This window comes from Cynocephalus volans, chromosome 8 (genome assembly GCF_027409185.1).
Source record: "Cynocephalus volans isolate mCynVol1 chromosome 8, mCynVol1.pri, whole genome shotgun sequence".
In the NCBI taxonomy this organism is placed as follows: Eukaryota; Metazoa; Chordata; class Mammalia; order Dermoptera; family Cynocephalidae; genus Cynocephalus; species Cynocephalus volans.
The window spans coordinates 82,612,294-82,638,019 of record NC_084467.1 but is presented as its reverse complement, the minus strand read 5'-3'; the positions used below and the strand labels follow the sequence as shown (position 1 = coordinate 82,638,019).

At 44.9% G+C, this 25,726-nt stretch overlaps 1 protein-coding gene across 2 annotated transcripts in view; it reads left to right on the top strand.

The window, feature by feature from the left end:
* ABCA4 (ATP binding cassette subfamily A member 4) overlaps positions 1-25,726 on the top strand; it is a 120,806-nt gene that overhangs the window by 44,078 nt on the left and 51,002 nt on the right. For both annotated transcript variants that reach the window (XM_063104333.1, XM_063104332.1), the window contains exons 12-18: positions 10,653-10,858; positions 11,224-11,400; positions 13,376-13,598; positions 17,678-17,899; positions 19,380-19,584; positions 22,802-22,867; positions 25,364-25,450. In XM_063104333.1, the coding sequence (XP_062960403.1) occupies positions 10,653-10,858; positions 11,224-11,400; positions 13,376-13,598; positions 17,678-17,899; positions 19,380-19,584; positions 22,802-22,867; positions 25,364-25,450 (1,186 nt within the window). The remainder of the gene's footprint in view (positions 1-10,652; positions 10,859-11,223; positions 11,401-13,375; positions 13,599-17,677; positions 17,900-19,379; positions 19,585-22,801; positions 22,868-25,363; positions 25,451-25,726) is intronic.

Below are 25,726 nucleotides of genomic sequence, written 5' to 3'. Positions count from 1 at the left end.
ACTGGCCGTGAAAACCCTTCTCTGATGGCTCTAAAGGTCTCTTCAGGCTAGGGAAGCAAGAGGGTACTTCAAGAGCCTGTTCAGGGCCAGCCTCAGGCTCTCTTTTTCAATAGACTTGGACTAAAGAGGTTTGAAAACTTCCTCCTTGGCCAGCCTCCATGCCTGACTCCCTTCCTATTCCAAAAAAGAAAAAAAAAAAAAAAATCATGTAAGGAAAATTAAGCAAAAACACTCTCTAAAATGAAAATTATGTCTCCTCAGATCAATATGGCACTTGATTATGACACTGGACAATAATAGAAGCTCTGAGAACTAAGAGCAAACCTTTGAGCCTTTTGTCATTATAGGAAATGGGAGTGATTCAATAGTTTTTCTCTTCAATTAACAGGAGGGCTAAAACTCCTTCCTTCCGGCTTAGGGTGAGGCCTAGTTATTGAACATCCCATTGAATAACCTAGGGATATCCCATTCCCCTGACTCTGCCTTGTGGGATCGCCTGTATGGCCGAGGTTAGCCTGCTGCCTGTGGGAGCTTGTCACCTGTCCTGTGAGGACAAATGGACCAGGATTCCTGCTTCTAATTAGCTGTGTCACTTTGAGAAAGTTATTTTATCCACGAAAATCTGAATAATAATACAAAAGAGCTCAGAGCTGTTGTTGAGAACAGAATGAGAGGGGTGGTTGAGCACTTAGCACACCCGGGTCCTGTCTGTCAGGTGGGGAAGTTATGCCCTCCCTTCTGGGTGCTGTGAGGGTGAGATGAGGGCGTGCTGGGCTCGTGGTGGAGACATTCCACACATGGCAGCCACTGCTATGACCACATGATGTCTGCCCCTGAGCCACCAACCAAGCGAGGAATGTGCCTTTTCCTCAGGTTCAAACACTTTGTGTAGACATTCACTGGGGACTGTAAAGCTACTCCTCCTATTGACCTTAGTGCATTGGCTTAGAACCAGGATTGTGTCAGATCATTCCTAAAGCCCAGGAGGATGGCTCTGGGTGCCATTCTGGCACTTCTGTGGATGATAGTCCGGTGGCTCTGGAACTACTCTTATCCCCAGAACACCTCCTCAATAAGGGGCTCCTACAATCTCATTTATCCTGTAACTATGTCCTGTCTTTTCTCTGATCCCCTTCCCTTAGAGGAGAAAAATAGAGAAGAAAATGAAAGTCAGCCCTTCCGGTTAGAAGGTGGGCAGTGGACTAGGGACAGGGACAATGGTGACATTTTGGGGGCCTCACATCTCTCATGTGTGGAGAGATTAATTTTCATGGGCCTTCCAATTACCCTTTTCTCCAAATCTAAGGAGACTGAGGGCAAATGAGTCCTCATATAGGTAGATATCTTAAACTGGTATGTACATACATTTATATTCATAATTTACATGTCTTTCTTTGCCTAAACTTTGCTTCTGGAGAAAAGCCCAATTAGAAAATTGATAAATTATTCCTCTGATTACGCTTTAGTTAAAACAAACATACACACCACACCCCTTTGATTTCTTTGTTGAGCAATGGTTAGGCCTGGCACAGATGAAATACTATTTAGGGTCACAGTATATTTAATTTCAGAGTATATTTGAATTTCAGGTCTTGAATTTCACATCAGGAAGCTGAATAAGGCCAAAGTTTAATATGAAAATACCTCTGATTAAGGCATAAAACTATATTTTTAACCAGTAACAACTACCTTTCTCTAAGTCTTGAAAGCACATGTATTCATTAACTGCTTTTTCTTCTGATGTCAGCGTGGTCAGTATATTTTCATAACTCTTTATTATCTATATGGTGATTATCCTGTTGATGAATTATCAGTAGCCAGATTTTTTTGGGCTACTTTTTCTCTGTATCTTGCATGCTCTTGACCACATGCCACCACCACCCAACCAAAATGCTCAGAGAACGTATTTTTCAGACTGGCCTAAGAAAATATAGGATTAGGATAATAAAGCTGCTGATCACGTAATGCACTTTAGAATCAGATGCTTAGATATTTGTGGATTATCTGTCCTATTGCTTTCTTCTGTCATTTCATTGACTCCAGATATTCATTGGAAGGCTAGGGAGAAACCATGGAGAGTTAGGAAGAGTACAGAAGTCTACACCACAAGAGCAATATTATTTCAAGGACCATGAACCTAGAATCTAAGCAACTCACAGACAATGACCTTATTTTATGTCTCTTGAATCTCTCAGAAACATATAAGTGGGCCTAGGAAGGAAAACACAGGCAGCAGGTGGACTGAGGTCATGGGTAAAGGGAAGAACATTGTATTGAATCTGCTATAAGCCAGCCACAATGTTGGGCACTTTTTCATGTCATCTCATGCAACACTTCTAACTACCTGCCCAACAGCCATAATTGTTGTCATTTTATAAAATTAAAAAGAGTCTCAAAGAGGTTGACTGCCTAATGTACCAAAGAATTCTAATTCTGTGGGGTAATTCAGAATTCTAATCCAGATCTGTCTCACTTTGATGAGATAGTTCTTTCCCCTATAATATGCAGGGCACATTAATAGGGGGCTCAGTCAGCATTGTTTGGATAAATTATATAATAAGTCCAATGAAGGTAGCAATTATTTTGTAATATTCAGAACAATAGGCACTATTCTGGTGGGGTCTTTTCTGCTTGAAAATAACTAGATTGGAGTAGGAAACCAAAAAGATTTGAGTTTGTTCAGTCATTCTTACATTTGCATGTATTGAACTCCAATGTCTGAATAAACACTGTTTACCCTTGACCCCTAGAAGCTCACATTCTAGGAGAGAGAAGCATGTCACTAAATAATGCCATAGTAGTGGTATCTCAGAGGACTGGTAGAACAATAATTCAATCTGTTGGAGTAGAAACAGGTTGCACAAATCCAAACTCAAAACGTCACAGTCCTCCAGGTACTCTCACTTCTTCCTACAAATTATCTCTGAGATCCCTCCTTCCTCTCCCCCTCCACCTGTGGCCTCTGTTTATAGAAGGCTGACCCGGCTCTCCTCACGGGGCCTCCAGTCTCTTGCTGTTTCTATTCAGCTCCCACAGTGCTTCCGGCGAGATCTTTCTAAAACCCCAGGCTCACCCTGCAGACTGCCTGCAGCTGCTCGGTGACCCCTCACTATTGTGAAGGTGAAGTCCTTCTCAGTGCAGCTCCTTCATGACTCTTCCACTTTATATGGGATGCCCCAGACCTCCCACGTCATGCAGCTGGGCCTTTCCCTCCTCTCACTCCTCGCCTGACTGGTCAGCACCCACATCCATGCTTCAGGACTCAGACCCTGTGCGCCAGGCCTTCCTCTGTGCACCATATTCTCTCTACCGTACTCCCTGAGCTTGCTTTGTTCAACTGCCTCCCCCCTCCACGAACCTGAACCCTTTAAGAGCCAAAATTCTGTCTTATTTATCTTTTTGACTTTTCAACTTACTTGAGTGGAACCGTAGTGGCATAAAGTAGACCCCCATAAATGCCAAATTAAAGCTGAAAATCACATTTGTGCTGGGCCCTAAAGCTCGAATTTACCAGCTAAGCAAGGCAGAGAGACAATTTCAGGCAGAAGGAAGAGTATAAGCCAAGTGAAGTGGTGTGACCCTGCAAGGCAAGTTCAGGGGAGGCAGATGCTCTGGGCTGAGGTGTGGATGTAGCCTCAGGGGAACAGCGGTGGTGTCTGGAGTCAGTCAGCGTGGCTTGTGGAAGCTTCCTCCTCTGGGCGACAGGACATCATCTCTAGAGCTATTTATGAGTTCTGTGACTGGGGACAACATCATTGCTCCACTGCCTGAAAAATGAGGGTGACAACCCAAGCTGCAGTTGAGGTGGCGTTCACTGGTGTGGCTGAGCCAGGTGTTTGCAACAAGAATGTGGTCTGATCAGTCAGTGCCCAGCTCTGTTGCTTATCAAATATTTTGAATATAGTAGCACCCACCTCCCAGAGTTGTTCGAATGATTAAACCAGAAACTTTGACAGCTAAAGTGCTCCGCAGTTGTCAGCCAGGTGATTATGTCTTCCTTTGGACCCAAGTAGACTGCAAGCATTACTACCTGGTGGCCTTGCCCCAATGTGAATCCTTGTGCTCCAACTTGACCTTTTATTTTTTTCATTATTGTATTTAATTTATTTATTTTAGAAATGGACATTTTTTAAGAAGTCTGCGTTTCCTGTCCCTTTGTTTTCCAGTCGTGGCACGTTTCCTCACGCCCTGTGGGTGAGAGTTTCAGATGTCTGTTCACAGTGCCCGATGTGCAAGATAAAATTTACTGCCGCCCTTTGGCCTTTAACTCACTATCCCAACCAACTCAAACAGCCCAAGGCTATTTTATCCACTGGCTTTTTCCATGTAGTGGGAAATAAATCTTGAATGCTACAGTTTAGATCTGCAGGAAATTCGCTCTGGGATGTGTGCCCACATACACTGGCATTTTTCAAAAGGAACCCCAGGTGTCTGCATTAGCACCAGCAGGACCACTTGAGGCCTCCATTGACATTCGTCCCCTGCTTTGTTCTCAGCCTGAGCTTGGAAGTTAAAGACGTGAGAGGCAGCGTTATAGAACCAACATCTCTAAGGGTGCAGCGCCTCCTTTATCCCCGAAGACCTCACCCCTGACACTTCCTGGGTGTATTAGTCAAAATAAGGCCACTTATGCCACAGAGTCAGCACAAGGTGCCAGTCCTCTTTGATTATCAAGTTCAAACAAAAGGGGAGATTTTCTTTCTTTCTTTGCCTCCACTGGACATTGTTTCCCACCTAATAGATCATTTAATGTATCTGTTACTTCATGTGTTTGAGTTAGAGACACAGAGGTCATGGTGGAAGAAGGAAGCCCGCTGCTACTGCGGCTTTTCCCCCCCGAGGTAGTGTTTGACTTAGCTGTGTAAACAAATGACCGCATTCTCCAGAGGTCCTGCACACAGCTGACTGCGCTGGAGAGACTCGAACCTCTTCCGCCAGGGTGAACTCTGCTTCCTGGTGAGGGCCAGCAAACAACTGGCAAGGAACTGTAAGACTCGTGTGGACTTCAGATAGTGGTAGTCCTGCCACCTGGGTCCGGCCGCAGCAGGTGGGAAGTAAACGGGACGAGGAAACCCCTTTTCTTGCTTTATTGCCATCGGCTGTCATAGGGCATTATAACGGTTCTTACTGAGATTCTGAACTCTGGCTGCAGCATTTGCCTAGAGTCTGCCTCTGAGGCCATAAGACACTTCCTTTTATTCACCAAAGATGCCTTTGGAATTCTTTCCCTGATGGCAGTGCTAGCTTTATGCTGAGCCCCTTACACTGGCCAGTCCTTGGCTACCTACATTCTTCTCTAACATCCGTGACTGCACAGGTCCCCTCTGCATAGAGCCAGAGAGCTTGCAGAGATAGACTCCATGGCCTTGGCCTCATTAGAATCTACTGTATTCCAACTTACAAGCTAATCAGACTAGACCAAATATATCAAAATCAAGGACCTCTACTGAGGTTTTAATCATTCATCCCTGCCTCCCAAACATACTCACGCACATACGCACACTAATATACATGCCCGTTAGCCAGGATTTTAACTTCAGGGATCCAAGCAAGTACTAACGGAATAAGGTCATTTGCTGTGAGGAGGGTGGCCTCCTCATGAGATACCGCATGAGTCACTGCTCAGAAGATGACCTAGGGACTTCTGGCTCATGTTTGAATCAGTTTCCACAGTTGCTCTGCCTTGACCTCAGGAAACTTTGGTGACAATGGCATTCTGCATTAACTTTATAAGAACTTACTCTGGGCAGAGTTGTCTGACTTTCACCTAATGGCTAATGAGCAGCTAGTATACACCAGTGGAGTGGGACCCCCCACCACCACTACCCAGGTTGCCTGGGTGGGACATGGGCTTTGGCTTCTGTCTATAGCATTGTTCTAGGAGTGGCCACTTAGCTTAGTTGGATAGAGCACAGACTTATAACACCAAGGTCACAAGTTCAGATCCCTGTACCTGCCAGCTGCCAAAAAACCAGAAGTTTGTAGCATTATTCTAACCAGGTGAGATGCTGTGGATCTGCTCAAGATGGGTTGTGTTCCCAGATACATCATTTAAGGAAAATAACTGCCTTCCTCCCCCCGGTAAATAGCTGTCATGAATAAAAGGTAACCTGGTGGGGGCTTAAAAGTCACTTGACTCTGTTGACTTACAAGATATTTTGCAAAAACAGTAATAAAATGGTACTTATTGAATCCTCATTATTTATGAGACAGTTTAGTATACTATAGTGGTTAACAACACAGACTCTATCCAGAGGAAGTTTATTTTATCTCATTGCGCCTCGTAAGTGAACTTGTAGTGATAGTAGGAACTGACCTCACAGGGTTTTGAGGATAAAGTGGGGTTAATACAAGCAAAGCCCTCAGACCAGCTTTAGGCACATAGTCAGTAAGCCTTCTGTAAGCATCAGATTTTCTTCTTAGAGTGAGGCACTTGGTGAGCCCTTCGCAAACACCGTCTCATGTGATCCTAAGAGCAAACCTATGAGGTACGGTGTATCTCAAATTGACAGTAAGGGAAACAGAGGCCACACAGTTAGGAAATAGCAAGCAGGATGGCATTCAGGTCTGTCTGACCCTTAAACACTATGCTATACCACTTTCTAAGATGAAGAAACAAACCAACTTTGAAAACGGATTAGATGTTTCAGCATAGATGTGTTCAAGAACCTTTTAAGAGTATCAGGGTACCAATTTAGGGGGATGAATCAGGAAACATGACTATGAATTAGCTGCCTGGCAAACCAACAGGATGGGGCCCACGTCATCTTGGGAGTCAACAATGTCACTGAAAACATCAGCTGCTTATTCCAGTGTAGATTTCCCCTTAAAACATGAAAGGACAGTTCAAAGAGAATGGGCTGCATAGCTCTGTAAATCACGTATTAAAATGTGTTTGTTTTTATTGGGTTTTTTCGTTTGTTTGTTTCAAAGAGTTATACTCTCATTAACATCATAGGAAAAATTAGTTTTCGTGAATTTCTCCTAGTTTATCCTGTGAATCCAACATGCGCAGAATTATGTTCAAAACATGTGTAAAGCTATACTCCTAGTAGCATTCAGAACTTCAAATTTCAATCAATTCAACTCAGTAAATACTTGTGGAGTCCCTACCATGAGAAAATACTATTCCAGAGACCAAAATGAACAAGATATGTCTCCTGACCTCAAGGAACCAGCTGTCTGTAGAGTTGTGCTGACCAAAACAGTAACCAGCAGCCACATGTGGCTGTTTAAATTTCAATTAATTAAAATTAAAAATTCAATGCTTCAGATGCATTAGCCACATTTCAAGTGCTCAGTAGCCATTTGTGGTTACTAGTTACCATATCGGACAGGGCAAGTATAGAACAATTCCGTCATTGCTACTGCACAGTGCGCTCTAGGGCAGGGGCAACTTTGTGGTTGGAGGGTGGCTTACTCTCAGAGTAACCAGTGGGGACCAGCACCGCCCTGCAGACATCGATCGGGTTCTGCTTCTGACCTGTGTTGGACAAGGCCCGTTGCTCCTCTGACCCCTGCTTCTCCACTAGGGAAGCAAGGAAACACCACAAGACCTCTAAGACTCTGTCCAAATGCCCTGTGATTCCAAGTTAATTGGTAGGACATTCTATGTCTTTGTCACTATGTGACGTGCAAAGAACTTTTATCTCCCCAAATAATTTTTTTCATTTTAGAAATTTAATTTCAGTTTCACTCTAATTGCCAGTACTGAAATTCTATATATGCTGTTCTAAATTCGACAAACTGATAAAAATGAGTTATTTTATGATTCATAATGTAGAACATGAATATCTTCCTAAAGCCAACTTAATGTGTATTTTGTTTAATATGCTCTAGCAGTTCAGTTCTGAAGCCTCCCTGCCCACGCGGCAGGCTATCAGTTCTCTGTCCCCATTGCCGTGTTGTTGGCTTAAGTACTGACAAACCCTGGCTGTCAGGCCCTTGGTCTCCAACTGTGATAAGAGTCTACATATTCTACCACTACCACCCCCCCCCCAAACTATTTATAAAATAGCAAACCTTACATTATTTCTGTTTAGAAGAAACAAACACTTATTGAGAACCTTTGGTGTATGACATACTAAAGTCCTTCATCTCATTTAAGGATTGGCCAATGTTAGACTGGCAGTGCTTGTTTTCGAGAAAATACCTGGCTAAAGGAAATTCTCCATTTCCCTTAACTCCATGATGTGTGACTACACTTACCAGTATTTCTTAAAGAAATGCCAATCCCATTCCTTTTAAAATAGTTATCTTCTTGGTATGGTGTCACTTAAGCCTTGGTCCTCTAGAGTTTTCATGTACCTGTGTTTCTCTTGACCATATCAGCTGGAAAGCTAACAGCTTCCTTTGTTTTCTTTCTTTTTATCTAGACTACTAAGAACATTCCAGGGGACCCGCTCCCAGGGAGTACAGCCTGAGGCGGGAGCCTGAGTTTAGTTCAGAAGGCCCAAGGAGGGTGGGTTTGCAACACCTCATTGTTCAAGTACAGCCCTGCAATAAGAGGCTTCTGGTTCAGGCTCTGATGCCATGAGGTGGGATCTGGAGTGAGGGGTTTCTGGTGAATGAGTTGGGTTTGCCTGCTTCTTGCCAGTGTGGTAGAGTTTGGTTTTCTGATCAGGTCCTTACAATTCCTCCTCTCTGTTTCTCATTTCTCCTGGTAATAGTTGCGGAACCAAATATCTGGGTCTCTACCACCTTGGGGAAGTTACTTGGCCTCTTTGAGCCTAAGTTTCCTGGGTTGCAAAGTGAGGATAAATAATAATCCCTCTTAGAAGACAGTAGTGAACACGTGGAAGGCTCTGCCAGTGCCTGATGTGACAGGAAGAAATCTGGGCCTGGGGCTGGAAAGTGGGGAGGGAATTCAGGCTCTGCCACTTTCTGTCTGCATGACCTCAGACGGGTCTCCTCAAGTTCAGTTTCCTCTTGGGTAAAATATGGATTCCAGGTAACTCACAGGCTTTTTGTGGGAATGTGTTCCTTAAAGCCTGCGTTACATTAACAGCCAGTCTTCCTGCTTTCCCCCCTTCCCCCTACAAGTGATCTTTAAGAAATATAGTCTGGTCCATATGTCATACCCCTACTCAAAACTCTACAGTGGCTCCTTATGGCTTTTTAGGGTTTGACTGGAACTCTCCTGGTTGTAGCACTAAATGCCCTGTGTGTCCCGGGAAACCCCTCAGTGGGTTGGTCACACTAACAAGCCCTGCAGAGCAATCAATCTGGTCCCCATCCAGCTTTTTCTAGTGTTCATCTCTTACTCTCACCGTTCACCTCTGTTCAGCCTATGCTCTTCTCTGGTTTTGCAACTAGCTGGGGAGATTTTTACAAAATGCTGATGCTCTGTCTATCACCCCTCTTGAGATTCTGATTGAGCTGTTTGGCATGGGGCCTGGCGTAGGTGTCTTTTTACAGCTCCCCAGTGGTGTAAAGCACAGCCACAGATGGGAACTACTGCTCTATTCTTGCAGGTCCCCGGACACCCACCTGCTGTTTCCTGTACCTGAGCTGACTTTTCCCCCACTTTCCTCTCTGGCTAATTGCTGCTCCTCCTACTCAGGAGCCTCTTCCTCCAAGTAGCCTTCCCTGACTCCTCCAGGAAGACTTAGCCTCCTTCCGCTGGGCTCCCCAAGTACACTGGGCTTGGTTTCATCAGAACCTGATCATTCCACACTATGATGGTTGGTTTACTCCAACCGTCTCCCTCATTCGGTCTTGAGTTTCTTTCAGGAAAAGATTTTATCTTTCCTCCTTGTATCTCTGGAGCCAAGCAGGCTCTGGCACACTGCAGACTCTCATAAGTATTCAGAAAACAAATTAATCAAGACAAGGCCATCTGACCTCTTTTGAGTTACATTCTAGGAAAGAAGCATAGACACAAATACCCCTAGTCTATTAAAGGAACAAGACGTTAAGCCAAAAAACAGATGCAAATACATTACAAATGCTTTAACAAATGTATATAAGTGGACAGTCCCTTGTATTCAAATTTTTTTAAATTTTTAGTTTTGCTCTTTTGTGGATAATGATTTTCCTCTTCCAGGAGGAGAAAAGAGACATGTTGGAGAAATTCCTCTTCTACCAGCGTTACTCGTCATGAAACTGTAATTGGAAATGATTTCTCTGACTAAATCACTTTGGCTGTCTGTTATTTTCTTTCTTCCTCCGTGTTCTTCCCTCAGCTGGCCAGCCCGTGTGTTTGGAGAGAGCCAGGAAGGTTCAAGGCTAGGAATGTTTCCTTCTCTCTTTAAAACTCTTTTATCATCAGGCTTTCTGATCTTCAAAGCAGCCTGTGTCCAGTGTGACCCCACTCCCTCGCCTCCCCACGCTGGGGAGTGAGAGTCCAAGTGTTTGTGTCCTTTTGAGGACTTGCATATTTGGACAGCCTTGGACAGCTGCAAAGTGCAGTTCTCACTAGCTCTGCAGGGATGAGCAAGTCAGCATTTCTAAGCCCGCTTGTGCCCCTCTATCAAGACACATTGAAAAATTAACACCAGACTCCAGAGTTAAGCAAACACTAAGTTTATAGGTCTCCTTGCATTTGACCCATCTCCTGGGGCAGCAACCCTTGTCCTCTGCCTTTTTATGTGCAGTTGAGTCTTTGCGGATCGTGCTCCTCAGACTCTCTCGACCTTTGTGATTACCTGCAGTGCTTGATCCTGGATAAGTTTGAAAGCTACGATGATGAAGTTCAGCTCACCCATCGAGCCCTGTCTCTGCTGGAGGAAAACAGGTTCTGGGCTGGTGTGGTGTTCCCCGACATGTATCCCTGGACCAACTCTCTACCACCCCACGTGAAGTACAAGATCCGGATGGACATAGACGTGGTGGAGAAAACCAACAAGATCAAAGACAGGTGACATTTCAGGCAGGGCTCGTTGGGTTTCTCCAAAATCAGTGGGAAATTACCTTTGGTACACAGTAAGGGGTTGAGGCTGGAATTGATCTATAAACCAATACAATTAAGTTAAGTAGGAGGAAAGAAGATACTTTCTAAAGCTCAAAATAGAGTCCTTGAATGAAAGCAGCTATAGAGTCACATTGTGGCAATATTCATAACTGAGATTTAAACTGTGAAGTAGAAAATAGGATTGGATAGTTTGGAAATGTTTAGGAGAAAAGTCTCAAGAGCATGAGTTCCAAGTTGCCTTGTGCTTGTGAGTTGAGCGAGCTGTCCATTCCCATTCATGTCCTTTGTCCCTCCCTCCTGTGTCCTCTCAGGTACTGGGACTCTGGTCCCAGAGCTGATCCCGTGGAAGATTTCCGATACATCTGGGGAGGGTTTGCCTATCTGCAGGACATGCTTGAACAGGGGATCACAAGAAGTCAGGCTGGGGCTGAAGCTCCAGTTGGAGTCTATCTCCAGCAGATGCCATACCCCTGCTTCGTGGATGACTCGTAAGTCCGAGACTCCCGATCCTCTTCTCTGATAAGCTACTGGGGTGCTATAGTGGGGTGGGGTGAGGTGGGGGTGCTCCCAAGGCTTCTGTGTCTTTGGAGAGAACCCCAGGAACTGGGGCCAGTCTGGGGAGAATGGAGCTCTGACTAAGGAGCCTGTTGCTCCCAGGTTCCAAGCGGGGACAGATGAGCCAATAAAGTGGTGGGAGAGAGGAAAGAGTTGGTGTTGTAGGTGGGAAAGGGAAGGTGAAAATTAAAGCAAGAGAAGCAAGGTTGGGGGGAGAGACAAAGGCTATTTAAATCTCCCTCTGTGTAGTATGTTTGGTGTATGAAAGAGTTCTGGTCAGAGTGTTTGCCCAATGTCTGCCAGATCAGCAAATTCGGACTCTGCATCACAAGTAGTTCTGGTTCCTAGGAGCTCTGGAATAATGCAGCTCCTTCCCTAATTAACATTCCCATGATGTATGCTTAATGAAAAGTAGAGGAATGTGTTGGATGAGCTTGGGCCCTCCCTCCCTGGCCACCCCCACCCCCAGGCAGGCACGTACATCTCTTGGTAAGTAGCAAGCTAAGCGAGTAGCCAGTGCTTTGCTAAATATGGATTGTGGATGAGGTGATGTTGGTAGAGAGAGGGACTGAAAGGGAGAGGGGTTTGAGAGGGCTCATTTACCATGGCAGATGGTATCAGAAATGCTCCCAGGACAGCAGTAGAGACCTACAATTGGCTTAAGGATTCAACTCCTAGGGGGAAAAAAATAACTAGAAAGTTCACCATAGTACTTGTGCAGGTCTGTGTCATTCAGGGAGAAGAGAAACATGCAAAGCCTGAAGAAAGGAAAAGTCAAATTGCCATCTGGAGAGAGAGTAAAATAAAACCTAGAGTGCACACAGGAAACCCTCTCTCAACACTCTAGTCCAATTGGTTCTCCAGTCTCAGCTCTACAGAAGACTGAAGAAATAACAGTGGCTGTTCTGCAGTTAGTTTGGGTTTGGACAATAGACAGAGATATGAAGTGGAGCCAAGGGCAAAAGCCGGGATTCACTTTTGGGATCAGAATGGGAGTGGCTAGCAGGGAAGTGGGGTGGGTGTGGGAAGGCAACAAGGACAGGGCTCACTCGGTGTGGTCGAGTCTTCTGGTGGCCGGTCCGAGAAGTGCATGCTGTGTGAATGGATGGTTCTCTCCCAAGGGCCATCTTGAGTGAAACCTTCCCACACTGGAATTGGGCCCTACCTTGTGACAACACCCAACAGTTTCCAATAGATAGTAATCCCAAGGCTTTACTAGAATAGGGTAAACATGTATAAAGTTCACAACAAAGTAATTCCAGTATATCAAATGTATCCTGCTTGTTGGAGTGAATATCCAGGGATCTCCTCCACCTGTGCATGGCTGGTGGAGTCAGTGGCAATTGGATCACTGATTTATTGATAGACCAGTTGTTTTCTGAAAGTGCCACACTGATTAGTCACTTTGTGCCTCTTCTAGCATAACTAGGGTTTGACCTTCTAGGTCAGGCAGTGCTGGGCTGATTGACCCTCTTGGGCAACCCAGTTATTGATTTCACCACCGCCAGTTCCCCTTGGTGTGCTCCACTCTCTTGGGCTTCAGTGTCAGTTAGCACATACCTAACTATTCCACATCATCAAGTCTGCAATCTTTTCCCAGAAGGCTTTACAGGGAAGGTCTACACGGTGTGACATAGACAGAATGATTTTATTTGTACATTTTAGTTAGAGAGCATTCATCTGGACTAACCAAAATGCCACCATCTTGCTCTAAAGGAAAAGTAATGCTTCAGGGCAAACGTAGAATGTATTAAAAGATTCCAGCCTATTGAACGCCCAGTGGAGATTTTTCTGCTTTCCTTTCCCTCCATCTGGGCTGTGTTCTGAACACATTCAGTCAACAAACATTTTTCTACCTCTATTGGGTACAGGGCACTCTACTATTCTGCTTCTCTCCTCTTGCTTTAGTTTTATGGTCATCCTGAACCGCTGTTTCCCTATCTTCATGGTGCTGGCATGGATCTACTCTGTCTCCATGACTGTAAAGAGCATCGTCTTGGAGAAGGAGTTGAGACTGAAGGAGACCTTGAAAAATCAGGGTGTCTCCAATGCAGTGATTTGGTGTACCTGGTTCCTGGACAGCTTCTCCATCATGTCAATGAGCATCTTCCTCCTGACGATATTCATCATGGTAAGCCAGATGGATAAGGCCTGAAACTCTTGAATAGTTTTGTTCCTCCCATCTCTCCTCTTGTTAGTGAACTTGTGCTTGGATTAGTCACCTGGCCACCAAGAAGAGTATGACAGCTAGCTTCCCAGCCCTTTCAGTCAAGGTGGAAGACACCTAGGTTACAAGGTCTCCCCGCAAGGAGCCACTGTGTCACAGCATTCTCCCTTCTCCCACTTCCTGCCCAGGGAACCTAAGTCTACATAGATTTTCTAGCCACATTCTATGACTTTCTGGAGAAGCTGCAATGAGCGGAGCCCAGCAGAAGCTGATGGTGTGTTCAAAGCATTCCCCTTTTTCCAAACACAGAAGAAATGAGTTCAGGGAATGTTTTCCTGGGATTAGCATTCCAACTAGCTAGATTTGGAATGTGGAGATCCTTTTCAGTGGTATTAGGGGAGGAGACCTGGACCATTTATTAATCACCGTAATGGTCACACCATTCATGGCTTCACCAAAAAACATTCTGCTGCTTACAAAATCTCCAAGGCCTCTCTATTTTAAAAGATGGGATTTGTGGGAGTCCATCCTTCTCAATGATGAGGAGTTTTTATAGCCACAGACAGTGCACAGTGGTCCATCCTCTGCAAATTTGCAACTCCCTTGCAGTCCAGACTTGGAAATAAACATTATTTCTAAGTATACTGCTTTTCTTTATTTTTAGCTCCTCCATAGGAGATGGTCTTTTGTACTTGTTGAATGTTAAGGGCAAAAATTTAGGTAACTAAATATTTTATTGGATGGAGTTTCGTATAATATTTACATTTCACGCTTTGCAAGGTCATTATATAGTCTTGTCAAGCTTGTTCTACCTCTTCACTGTCATCCTATTAAGTGCCCCTCTGCACTGGGCAATATATATGGTAACCCACAGGCTGGATAAATGTCACCCATCTCTGCTGGACCATATGGTGCCTATCTGATTCAAGAACGTTCCATCACATATCCTGTCCAACCAACACATAGCCAGTTAAACCAAATCCTGCCACTTCTCTTTGTAGTAAAATGTACTAAGCCTGAAGGGTTTTGTTTTTCAGTGTGGCACTGTGATCCAGTGAGCTGTGGCCTTGGCCAAGCCCTGTGCTGAAGTCCTATCAAAGCCACGACGGACGTAGAGGTCATTTCTGCTCAAATAAGTTGACCTCACACGGCTGTGGCTTTAAACATGCAAAGGGTATCCGAGCTCTACAGAGATGAGGGGAGAAGCTGAGCCCCTCACCTTCCTCTAGGGGTCCCTTGTTCCTTTCCATCCCTCAGTCTGCTCCTTTCTCCAGTACCAAAATATTTGTGTCCTCAGAATGAAGGGAGTCAAAATGCATAAACATCTGACTTGCAAGGACCAGGAGACTTTGCCCAACTTGTTGCTGGTAAGTGACATAGAGATCTGCCTTCCTAAGAATGAGCCTTTAGGACTTCAAAGCTTCTTAGACGTGAGGCAAAGAATGGTTACCAAGAGGTTCTTGCACAAAGAGATTTCTCCTTGTGGGAACCAGAACAGTTTCAGTGATGTCGGAAACAGAGCTTTCCACACCAAAATAGGATTTTCTTTTGAATGACTCTCCCACCTTTCCCCTGTCCCTTCCTCCCCACCTCAACTATGCAGGAAAGAAGCTGGGAGCAGGGACAATGGGAAGGTTCCATTGTTATTCAAGCTATTAGGAACAAAAAGGAAAAGTGGTCATTAAAGGAAGCCAAGGCCACTGAAACTGAGCTGAGCCAAGTGACTTACATCTCTGGCTTAAATCAACGAGAAGTTATACAGCTTTAGAAGTTTGTAGGGCTTTGGTTTTTTAGCTGTGATAAATTGATTTCATTCTTCTGAGAATAGCAATGACTACCTTAAAGTTTTTCCTGTCAAAAGCCACATGTTCAGCCATGACCTTGTTTTCATGGGGTTGCAGGTGATTAAGGAAAAGGCACAGGGCTCTCCAGGGTGACATGGAGCGCTCTTCGACACACAAAATCAAGAGCTCTAAGTCCTGATTTTGACTTTATTTATTTATTTAACTTTTTCATGTTTACTAGTTTATTCAAAAGGATATCACAAAGGATACAGATGCATAGAGTGAGGTATGGGGCAAGGGACATGAAGCTTCCGTGCTGTCCCTGGCACACCACCCTCCAGGAAACTCCAGGTGTTCAGCTATCCAGAAGCTCTCCAAATCCAGGCCTTTTGGGTTTTTATGGAGGCTTCATTACTTAGGCATGATTGATTAAATCATTGGCCACTAGTGATCAATATAACCTTCAGTCCCTCTCCCCTCCTTGAAGCTTGGGGGGTGGGATTAAAAATCCCATCTTGGCCTTTCTTGTGACCTGTGACCAGTCCCCATCCGGAAGCTACCTCAGGGCTGCCAGACATCCTTAGCATATGAAAAGACTCATCGCTTTGGAGATTCTAAGGATTTTAGGAGTTGTACGTCAAGAGATGGGGATGAAGACCAAATATCTATTTTCACAGTATCACAGTCCATCCCTGGTCTTTGAACACAGATCCCTTACATCAAAAGGATATACAACTCAAAAGACACTGGCCCATGACTGGAATCCCATTCAGCCATCGGTAATTAGTCCAGTCCATTATTCTGTCATATGAATGTGTCTCCTAGGGTGAGGCCACTTAGGTGGGCAGGCTTCCATTTGACTTTCATTTGGATTTCCTCAGACTTTGGTGCTAGTTAGGCATGGCTCTCTTCCACCCCCACTTTCCATTGGCTTTTCTCTGTTTTTCAGTCTGTTCTGTTGGTGCCCAGCAGGCATGAGAGCATGAAGGAGAAATGGTGACCATAGCAATAAATGGCCCATTTGTTCCACTCAACCTCACAGGCCTAAAGACAGATACTACTAATTGATCTCTCTACTACCGAGAGAAACCCAGTGCTTCTGGGAACCACTACCAATTGATCAGAACCCTTTCATGAGAAGGACCTACTTGTACCTTTATGTTCAAGGGGTAAAACTCCTTGCATGATGACAATAGAAAAGGATAGCCAATAAGGTCTAATACATTTGAACATCTCAATTTATTCTACACTGTAATTGGTAAGCAGCTCACTTAGTTAAAGTTGCTAATTTGGTCCTATTTTCTACATAATTGAAGTGATTGACTCGTTAGTTAATATGAAAGAAACAGTGTTGCCTGCAGGTTCTTTGAAATGTGGCTGCATGATATTCATGGATGGGGAGGATCAATCCACTTCCAAGTGATTTGGATTAATTACAGCTATTTTCACCTATGCGAATAGCAGACTTAGAATACAAGTACAAATGATGGAGCCAGCAGGCCAGGCCCCTGACAAAGTGTTAAAGCTTGTTTTGAGTGGCCTCCTGCCTCCCTCTGTTATCTCTCATCTATTCCATATATCCAGAGCCCAGCTGATGCTCCAAAACCCCCTATCCAGGCCTCCCTCCCTTGCTATAGGCATATGTCTCCACAGGGGGCATATGTACCCCCTTCCCACCAAGGATTTGCTTATGTAACACATAATAATTACTGCTAAAAGATAAACTTAGGCACATTAAAATTTCGAAGAGTTTATTTGAGCAAATAGCAATTCATGAATCAGGCAGCTCTGCAAGTGGGTGAGGGCTCCGCTGAGGGGCACAGGAGCAAGACTAAAGAAGAAAATGAAATATCAGATTGATTAAAGTGGAAAGTCCATGGTGAGAGGTTAGCTGCTGGTTTCTGATTGGTTAAATTTCTCTGAGTTGAGTTTTGGTTTATGTAGGAACATAGACCACTGGAGCCATCTCAGCCTAATGGTCTCCCAGTTAATTTTTTTAACATTGCTAATGACTGACAGGCAGGCTAATGTGTTAGCCCTCCCAGGGAAAATGGTGTGTGTAGGATTAAAGGAACTCAACACATTGAGTGTGCGTTGTGGAAATTTAGGCACCAACAGCAGGCTGGCGGGGGAGAGACCACCTGGCAGACAGCAGCTGGAGGCCCCAGGCCCCAGAATCACAGCACAGATGTCTCCCCAAGTGGGACTATGCCCCTGGACGTGGGTGGGAATCACAACACCTGGCCTCTTTGGTTTCAGCATGGAAGAATCCTACATTACAGCGACCCACTCATCCTTTTCCTGTTCCTGTTGGTTTTTGCCACGGCCACCATCATGCAGTGCTTCCTGCTCAGCACCTTCTTCTCCAAGGCCAACCTGGCCGCAGCCTGCAGCGGTGTCATCTACTTCACCCTCTACCTGCCACACATCCTGTGCTTCACCTGGCAGGACCGGATGACAGCCAAGCTGAAGAAGACTGCGGTGAGGGGCCTCTGGCGCACCCCTGGCCTGCCACACGCTTCCTCTGAAGGGCCCATACTCTGAGGAGGTCCACTTTGCCTTTTGGCTCAAAGGGACGTAAGGCTAACTAAGGTTAGAAGGTACAGGGTCAAAAGTGGGAGCAGTCTTCACCTTGAGCGACCTCACAGGTACTGCTCACAACATCTGTTTTATTAATGTCTGAAAAATCAATTTAACTCATAGGTTGTTTTCTTTATCCACAAGAGAAGAAACAGCCAGGCCCATTTCACTCAGTTTTCTTTTCCTACTGTTTGAGAAGAATCAAAACGGAGGGAGCTTGCCCCCTTGTTTTCTGTCCAGAAAGATGCTTCTATTAATTAAAAGTTTTTCTTTTGCTCCAAAAGAACTTGAATGGGAGTAGTTCTACCAGTGTCTTCAACATGCTCCACTGGTGCACACAGAGACGATGGGTGCAGAAATGGGCCCGTCCACAGTCAGGCTCTTTGGCAGGGAGAGGACTCCAGAAATTGACTTTTGACTGCCTGAGAGACCTCCTAGTTCATGATTCCCAAACAGCACTGTCTTCTCTCTAGTTGTTCTTCAGTGGACCATTTCCACCCTCTCATTCACTCAGACTAATTAGTATCAGGCCTTGGAGGGTGCGGGTTTTCTTCATCCTTCAGAACTTCCCTGTCTCTGTGCAGCCAAGAAGGGGTACTGCCTGCCTCCCACTGGGGAAAGATTTAAAGTCTAATCTTGGCTCCAGAGCTGTGGGGCATCTGCCTTTCATGTTAAATAAGGAATTCATTGCTGCCATTTATAACACCCAATTTCCTAAAATGATCACAATGGGTTAGTGGCAAGAAATCCTATGACTCAGCCTGTGGGCAGAGCTAAACTATTTTGGTAATCACTGTGTAGACAGATGGTACTTTGAGGCCACAGCTACCTTCTTGTGTGTATGGATCCACCACGAAGAAGCTATAGATCTAGCAGGTGTGTGGACCAGGGACCATTTTTTTTTTCATACACGCACGTACACACACACACACACACACACACACACAAAGGTTTTTGTGAACATATAGCTAGAGAATCCCTTTCTTTTGCAGAGAGACACTCTGAACTCCACCTGGGGTCCTCCAGACTATAAGGAGACCCCTGAGCAGAGGAGATGGGAACAGCAAATCCCTTTGCATAAGCTGAGGTGCTTTCTGCCCTGTCAGGACCTCCCACAAGGACTTGGGGGGAACTTCCTCGATAGACCTATATAGTTGGTTTGTTCTCTGCACAGAGAACCTAAGAAAATGACTGTTCCAGTCTGGAGATGGGAAAGGTGGTAGTCAGTGTAATCGGAGGCTTTTCTGACCTCTCTGACAGACCTCAAGAGGTCACAGACCATCCCCTCTCTAGCCCCCTAGCCTGTCCTAGGAAACTGATGACTTTGTGGACATTTCAAGACCCCCTGCTTATCTTCTGTGCTCTCTTTGCCTCACTGCAGAGCCTGTTGTCTCCTGTGGCATTTGGATTTGGCACCGAATACCTGGTTCGCTTTGAAGAGCAAGGCCTGGGGCTGCAGTGGAGCAACATTGGGAACAGTCCTATGGAAGGGGACGAATTCAGTTTCCTGCTGTCCATGCAGATGATGCTCTTCGATGCTGCCCTCTATGGCTTGCTTGCTTGGTACCTTGACCAGGTGTTTCCAGGTAAGCTTGTCTCCCCCTCCCCCATAGTGTAAAGGTAATTGGGTTCTTTAGATCCCCAGCCTTCTCCCATTCATCACCTACTTTAAATTTCACTCGTTCTAAGCTCTTTCAATTTGGGCTCTCAGAACCACCATTTGGAATTTAAATCTAAAAGTCAAAAATCCACTAGCAAATCCTGTTGGCTCCACTTTAGAAATAGATACAGAATCTGATCCCTTGTCACCATCCCTACCACTCTCGTCTCAGGCCAAGCCACCTTCTTCCACCATCACCTCCTACCAGTCTGTTCTCCACAGTGTACGCAGAGAGATCCCTTCAGAATCTAGATCAGGTGGTGTCAGCCCTCCCTGTTCAAATTCCTCCAGTGGCTTTTCCTCTCATTCTGAGTAAAACCCAATGTCCCAACCCTGGCCTACAAGATGCTTCACTATCTGGCTTCCAACCAAATTCCTTATCTCATGCCCTAGCCTTCTCTCCCCTTTTCCCTGCACCAGCCACATCAGCCTCCTTACGGAATGCTCACCACCCCAAGCACGAGTCTGCCTCAGGGCCTTTGCACCTGCTGTTCTCACTGCCAGAAGCATGTTTCTCCACCACCCCACCCCTCATATCTGCAGGCTTGTTTCCTCCCTTTGTTCAGGTCTCTGTTCACATGTCTCCTTATCTTGGGGATCTCTCCAGACTGAAGAAATCTAGATGTCTATCACTATATCAACAGCATTCCTTTAGTGCTCCTGTCCCCTTACCCTACCTTATTTTTGGATACACTCATCACCATCTGACATGATGTATATTTATGTGTATACAAGGGCATTTCAAAAAGTTCATGGAAAGATTTGTATTACCTTTCAATTCTATTTTTCCATGAACTTTTTGAAGTTCCCTTGTATTTATCAACTCTCTGAATGAGAGGAGGCACATGGTCTTTTTTGTTCACTGAGATAGTCCCAGTGTGCAGAATGGTCCCTGACTCCAGTGAGATCTCATTAGCTTAACTAATCACATCTGCAACAACACTGTTTCCAAACAAGGCCACATTCTGAGGTACCTGAGATTAGGACTCCGGTGTCTTTTTTCCTGACACCACTTCTGACACCAAATGTGTGTTTTTTTACAACACCAACCAATTCTCTGCCACCAGCTGAATGAATGAACAATTCAACTCATTCCTGACACTAACTATTCAGCATTGGTGCAGACCCCACAGGCTCAGTCCCACAAGACTGCCCTGACTTCAGATGCCAGTGCAAATGTGGTGCCCATGCTACCCACGCTTGTGCCCAGCCATCAATAAATTCGGGGGTTCTCATGACCATCCCCCCTCAATGGGTTTGATCATTTGCTGGAATGACTCAGAGATCTGGGGAAATTTCTCTACCTACAACCACAGCATTAAAATACAGAGTACAACTCAGGAAGAGCCAAGTGAAAGAAATGCATGGTGCAAGATGTGGGTTGGGGGTGACCTAGAACTTTCATGCCCTCTCTGGATGTACCACCCTCCCAGTACCTTGATGTGTTTACCAACCCGGAGGCTCTCCAAATCTCATAGTGCAAAAGTTTTTACAACCCGATCTCCAGCCTACCTCCCTTTCCCTCCCCTGAGGTTGGAGGTTGGGGCTAAAAAGTCCTCTGTTCACATGTTTGGTCCTTGTGAAGCTATCTTGGGGCCCCATCCTGAGTCGCCTCATTAGCATAAACTCAGGTGTGGTGGAGAGAGGGCCTCACTATGAATAACAAAATACATGCCTATCACTCAGGAGATTCCAAGGGATTTAGGAGATCTGTGTCCTGCACAGGAACTGGAGACAAAGACCAAGTCTATTTTGTATTATACCACAGAATCCAGCATATCTTTTTGAAGAGGGACACAATTCAATCCATGAAAGAGACTTTCAGCAAAACACTTAAACTTGCTCAGCCTGTTTTTTCTATCTCACTGGGCTGGGAAGAGATATAATAAGTAAAAATTACTTGGGTTGAAATTGAAACTTGTACATAATTCAAGAGCTTTATTTTAGCCAAGCTAAAGCTTTCATTTGTTCAGCAGCTACTTACTAAGCAGCACCTGCGCATGAGGCTCAGCAGATCCAGCCTCCGGGAATAGAGGGATGGGAAGGACAGACCCGGGTTTGCCTGAGGAACTTGCAGTGTAGTGGCGGCAAAGGTCATGAAACACATGACAACTGCTAAAACAGCCAAAAATGGTGTTTTTACAAAATCAGTATTTTGTGGGAAGCAAAACTTGCAAAGAGAACCAGACTAGAAATTGAGGAGTGCAGAGCTAGGGCTGGGTCTGGAACTCACAGAACCCTCAAGCCCATTCACAAACTGGGTCACAAACCCTTCACATGTCAGACTGGGTCACCAGACCCCTCACACACAGGTCTGTGAGCTAGGTAACTGGCAAAAAGGTCCTTGGAACCATAGGTTTGAGAGCATGGCTGCAGGGTCAGACGCCCAAGGCAGTCAACGTCAGCCAAGCCACAGCGCTGTGCATACACACTAACTCCACCCACACACAACTTATTTACAAAGAATGTGCTGCACCACCCCCAGCAGGACCCAAGGCAAGGGGGCCTGATTAAATTATCCTATTTTCCCAACAGGGAGTCTTTCTAGAAACCAAGATCCAGTAGAATGGGGTGTGTGGGGGTCATTTAAGAACAGTGGTATGAAAACCAGATTACCTGTGTTGAAATTCGTGCATTTCTATTTAGTTAGCTATAACCTGGGGCAGACGGCTCCAACTCAGTTTCCTTATCCACAAGAATAACTTCATCACCTACCTCCTTTGGTAGTTCTGAGGATTAAATCATTTAACACATGGAAAGCACTTACAGCAATCCCTGACACAGAGCATCCAACAAATGTTAATGATCATCATCATTATTATCTGATAACTGCTAGAAAAAAAAAACAAAAAACTTGGTTTAATACTTTAATGAAATGTTTTCTTGAAAAAGTAATGTCAACCAAGATCACCGGTCTTAGTGTTGCCGGTAACACCAAAAAACATGAACTTTTGAATCACAGCATGTTGAAGTCATAGTCTTTATGGTAGCTTGTGGATAGCCGTGCAATGGTTTGTAAACTGTAAAGATCTACAGTTATAATTTGAGGTTTGGATAGATAAATTCTAGATCTTATAGAGCTACGGTGAGGTGGGATAAGGAGACTACTTAGGCTTCCTCTTTCTTTGCCTGTCTCTTTTTAGGGGACTATGGAACCCCACTTCCTTGGTTCTTCCTTCTACAAGAGTCCTATTGGCTTGGTGGTGAAGGTGAGTTATTCAAAAACTAAAATAAAAACCCCAAAACCTTAATGTTTGAAACACACTTCTTGGGCTCTATGCAGGATATGTGGGTTGTAGATATGGCCCTTGATGTCCAGGATGTGATTCCTGGAAAGTTAGCTCTGGGAGCCCACCTTTCGCGAGTTACCGAGCCAGAGTGAATAGCTGAGAACTGATAAAATCTTATATCTTGTACAGCTTGTCCCAGTGGATTAAATTGCTCTATTAACAGAAGGCCAAATTACTTCAGGGTTCCGATGACTTTTGCAACTTTTCACTTTAAAGGAGAGATCCAGGGAATCACGAAGCCTCCTTTGCATTCATGTTCAGCTGCCTTCTCTCCTGCTTTTTATTTCTCCCCACCTTTTCCAAATACAAGCTAATTCATTCTCCAAAGAGGACGACTCACCCCGAGGCTGAAGCAGTGCTGCTGATCTGCAAGGCAAACACTCCCAGGCTCTCGTGGTGTTGATCTTTCTTGCAGTCGGGGACGAAAGCTAAAAAGGGCATTTGCCCATGATGCATCTTAGATAAAATTTAGCTTTCCTACTGAACAAAACAGGAGGCCTAGGGAAAGTTATAGAAACTGGGAAAGTGGAGAAAAGCACGGACTATTGTGAAGTCTGAGAAGGCAGAGAAATTCTGGAGCTATAGCTGGGACTCCCCTAGAGCTGGGAGGTTCTGGAAGCAAAGGAAATACTTTTCAATTGGTTTGTTGCTCATGTACCTGCTCTTTATTTTGTATTATTGGATCTGGGCCAGGATTTATCCTTTAAGCACTAAGATAGATGCTTGTTTTCTCTGGGAGATTAGTCTAGGGCTTTTAAAAGTCTTGGGTGGATGTTTTGTTTTTGTTTTTGTTTTTAATGGTTCAAGCAAACAGCACTTCCACAGCTCAGTATTTTTCCATTATATTGGTTTATCCGTCTCATCTGTCTATAAACTCTTAAATTTCTACTATAATAAAGTTATAATCCCATCACAAATGGGAATTTTCAACACAGGAGTGTGTTCCTGGATTTTTTGTTGTTGTTCCAGTTTATTGACTGAGCCTGGAATATTTTTTAATGTCTATGCATATCAGGATTTGTGGGCTTTTTTTTTTCTGAACAATCCCACAGATACTCTGCCTTTCAGGAAAAAGAAAAAAAAAATCTTAAGACAGATGCGCTTCCTCAAAAGTGAATCAAATATGTTTTTGCCAACAGAAGCTAAATTTTTTTCACCTGTCTCACATGCTAGACTGAAATAGATTCCTAAAACCGTCTAAAATCAGAAAAGAGCTGAGTTTCCTCCCCCAACGCCTTCCTTTCACAGATGAAAAAACAGAGCCCACTTGGGACACTTGGGACAAAACCTGGAGCTCAGACACAGATTTCCTGGCCAGGACCTCACTCTGAAGACTAAACTACTGAATTTAGAAAAATATTTCCCTTGCTATTTTATGACACTTAGCGCAGTATGATAGCTAGTCAAGTGATCAAATGAATTGTGAGGAAGAGACAAAAGTCCCTCAGGAGGCAGAAATAGAAGTAGTGGAAGTGGCATGTCTCTGACCACCAGGCCCGTGACCCGCCACTCTCCCGCACATCCTGCAAATGAACAGAGGACTCGTGGACACAGGTCCTGGCTGGCTGCTGCCTTAAGAAAACCCACTCTGCTCACGAATGTGCACTTGAGGCCAAGAGCCTTTAGAGGCTTGGCGACGGTGGTTTCCTCTGCTTCTGCTTTCCTCTCTGGCTGGCTGGCTCTTCTGCCTCTCTTGCCTTTCCAGGATGTCCTGAGGTCCTTTTAAAGCAAATGCCAAGTTTCCAAAAAAGTATCCACGTGTGTGTGTGCGTGTGCACGTGTGGTGTGTGATTTTATACCACTCTTCACAATTTGTCCCGGTCTGTACCTCCACCACTCTCAACCTTGGTGTTAATCCCCAAATGCTGAATGCCCCTAAGGGTGGATTGCTCAGATAAGTCACTTCTCAAGCTGTGGGTGAAGCAAGCTGCCCATCGCATCACTTGAATGTACTTTTACTCAAGGTTCACCATGACTTTGATATGTTTTGGACTAGAGTGAAAAGTACCAGTGCTGGGCTGAAGAAAATTAACCCATTTCAAATTTAATCCTGGTTTTGTTAATTTTTTTTTTGAAATCACAATTCTTTACACTGTGGGCCCCTCTTGATATGTTAACAGGATGAGGTGAAACTCTTTAAAAAGTCTGAGGCTCCTGTTTACGAAACTCCCTCTGGGTTCCACAAAGATTGTGCAATCAGGCTTGAGAACTTCAGAGCCTGAAGCGGGTCAGAGGCTGGTGGGGCCCAAGCAGGGGCTGGTGTCACGGGGAATGCTGCTTAGGCCTTGTGAGGCAACTGTGTCTTCCCTTGGTGGTAGGAAACTCATTAACTCCCCCCACTTCTCCCCTCTTTTCCTGCCTTTATTGACTCTCATTTCTCACCAAGAGAGTAACATGGACTTATGGTTGGTGCAGGGTGTTCAACCAGAGAAGAAAGGGCCCTGGAAAAAACCGAACCCATAACAGAGGAAATGGAAGATCCAGAAAACCCAGGAATAAACGGTAAAACCCCAATAAAGAACACAAAGCAGAAGCGAGGAAAGGGCTCTGAACACTGCAAAGGGCCAGAGCAAAACACCCCACGACCAGGGTGAAAAGAAGCCCAGGAAACTGACTCTGTGTGTTGACAAGCGTTTAACCGACCCCTTCTCAAGGATCCAGCTGCAGATGTGCAGAATGAATGGTCCAGCCCAGACATTAGCGCATATTTCCTGGAGAAAGCAAATCCCAAGTATGTTGTGTGTTTGTGCCCTTGTTAGGCAAATCCCAAGTGAGTTG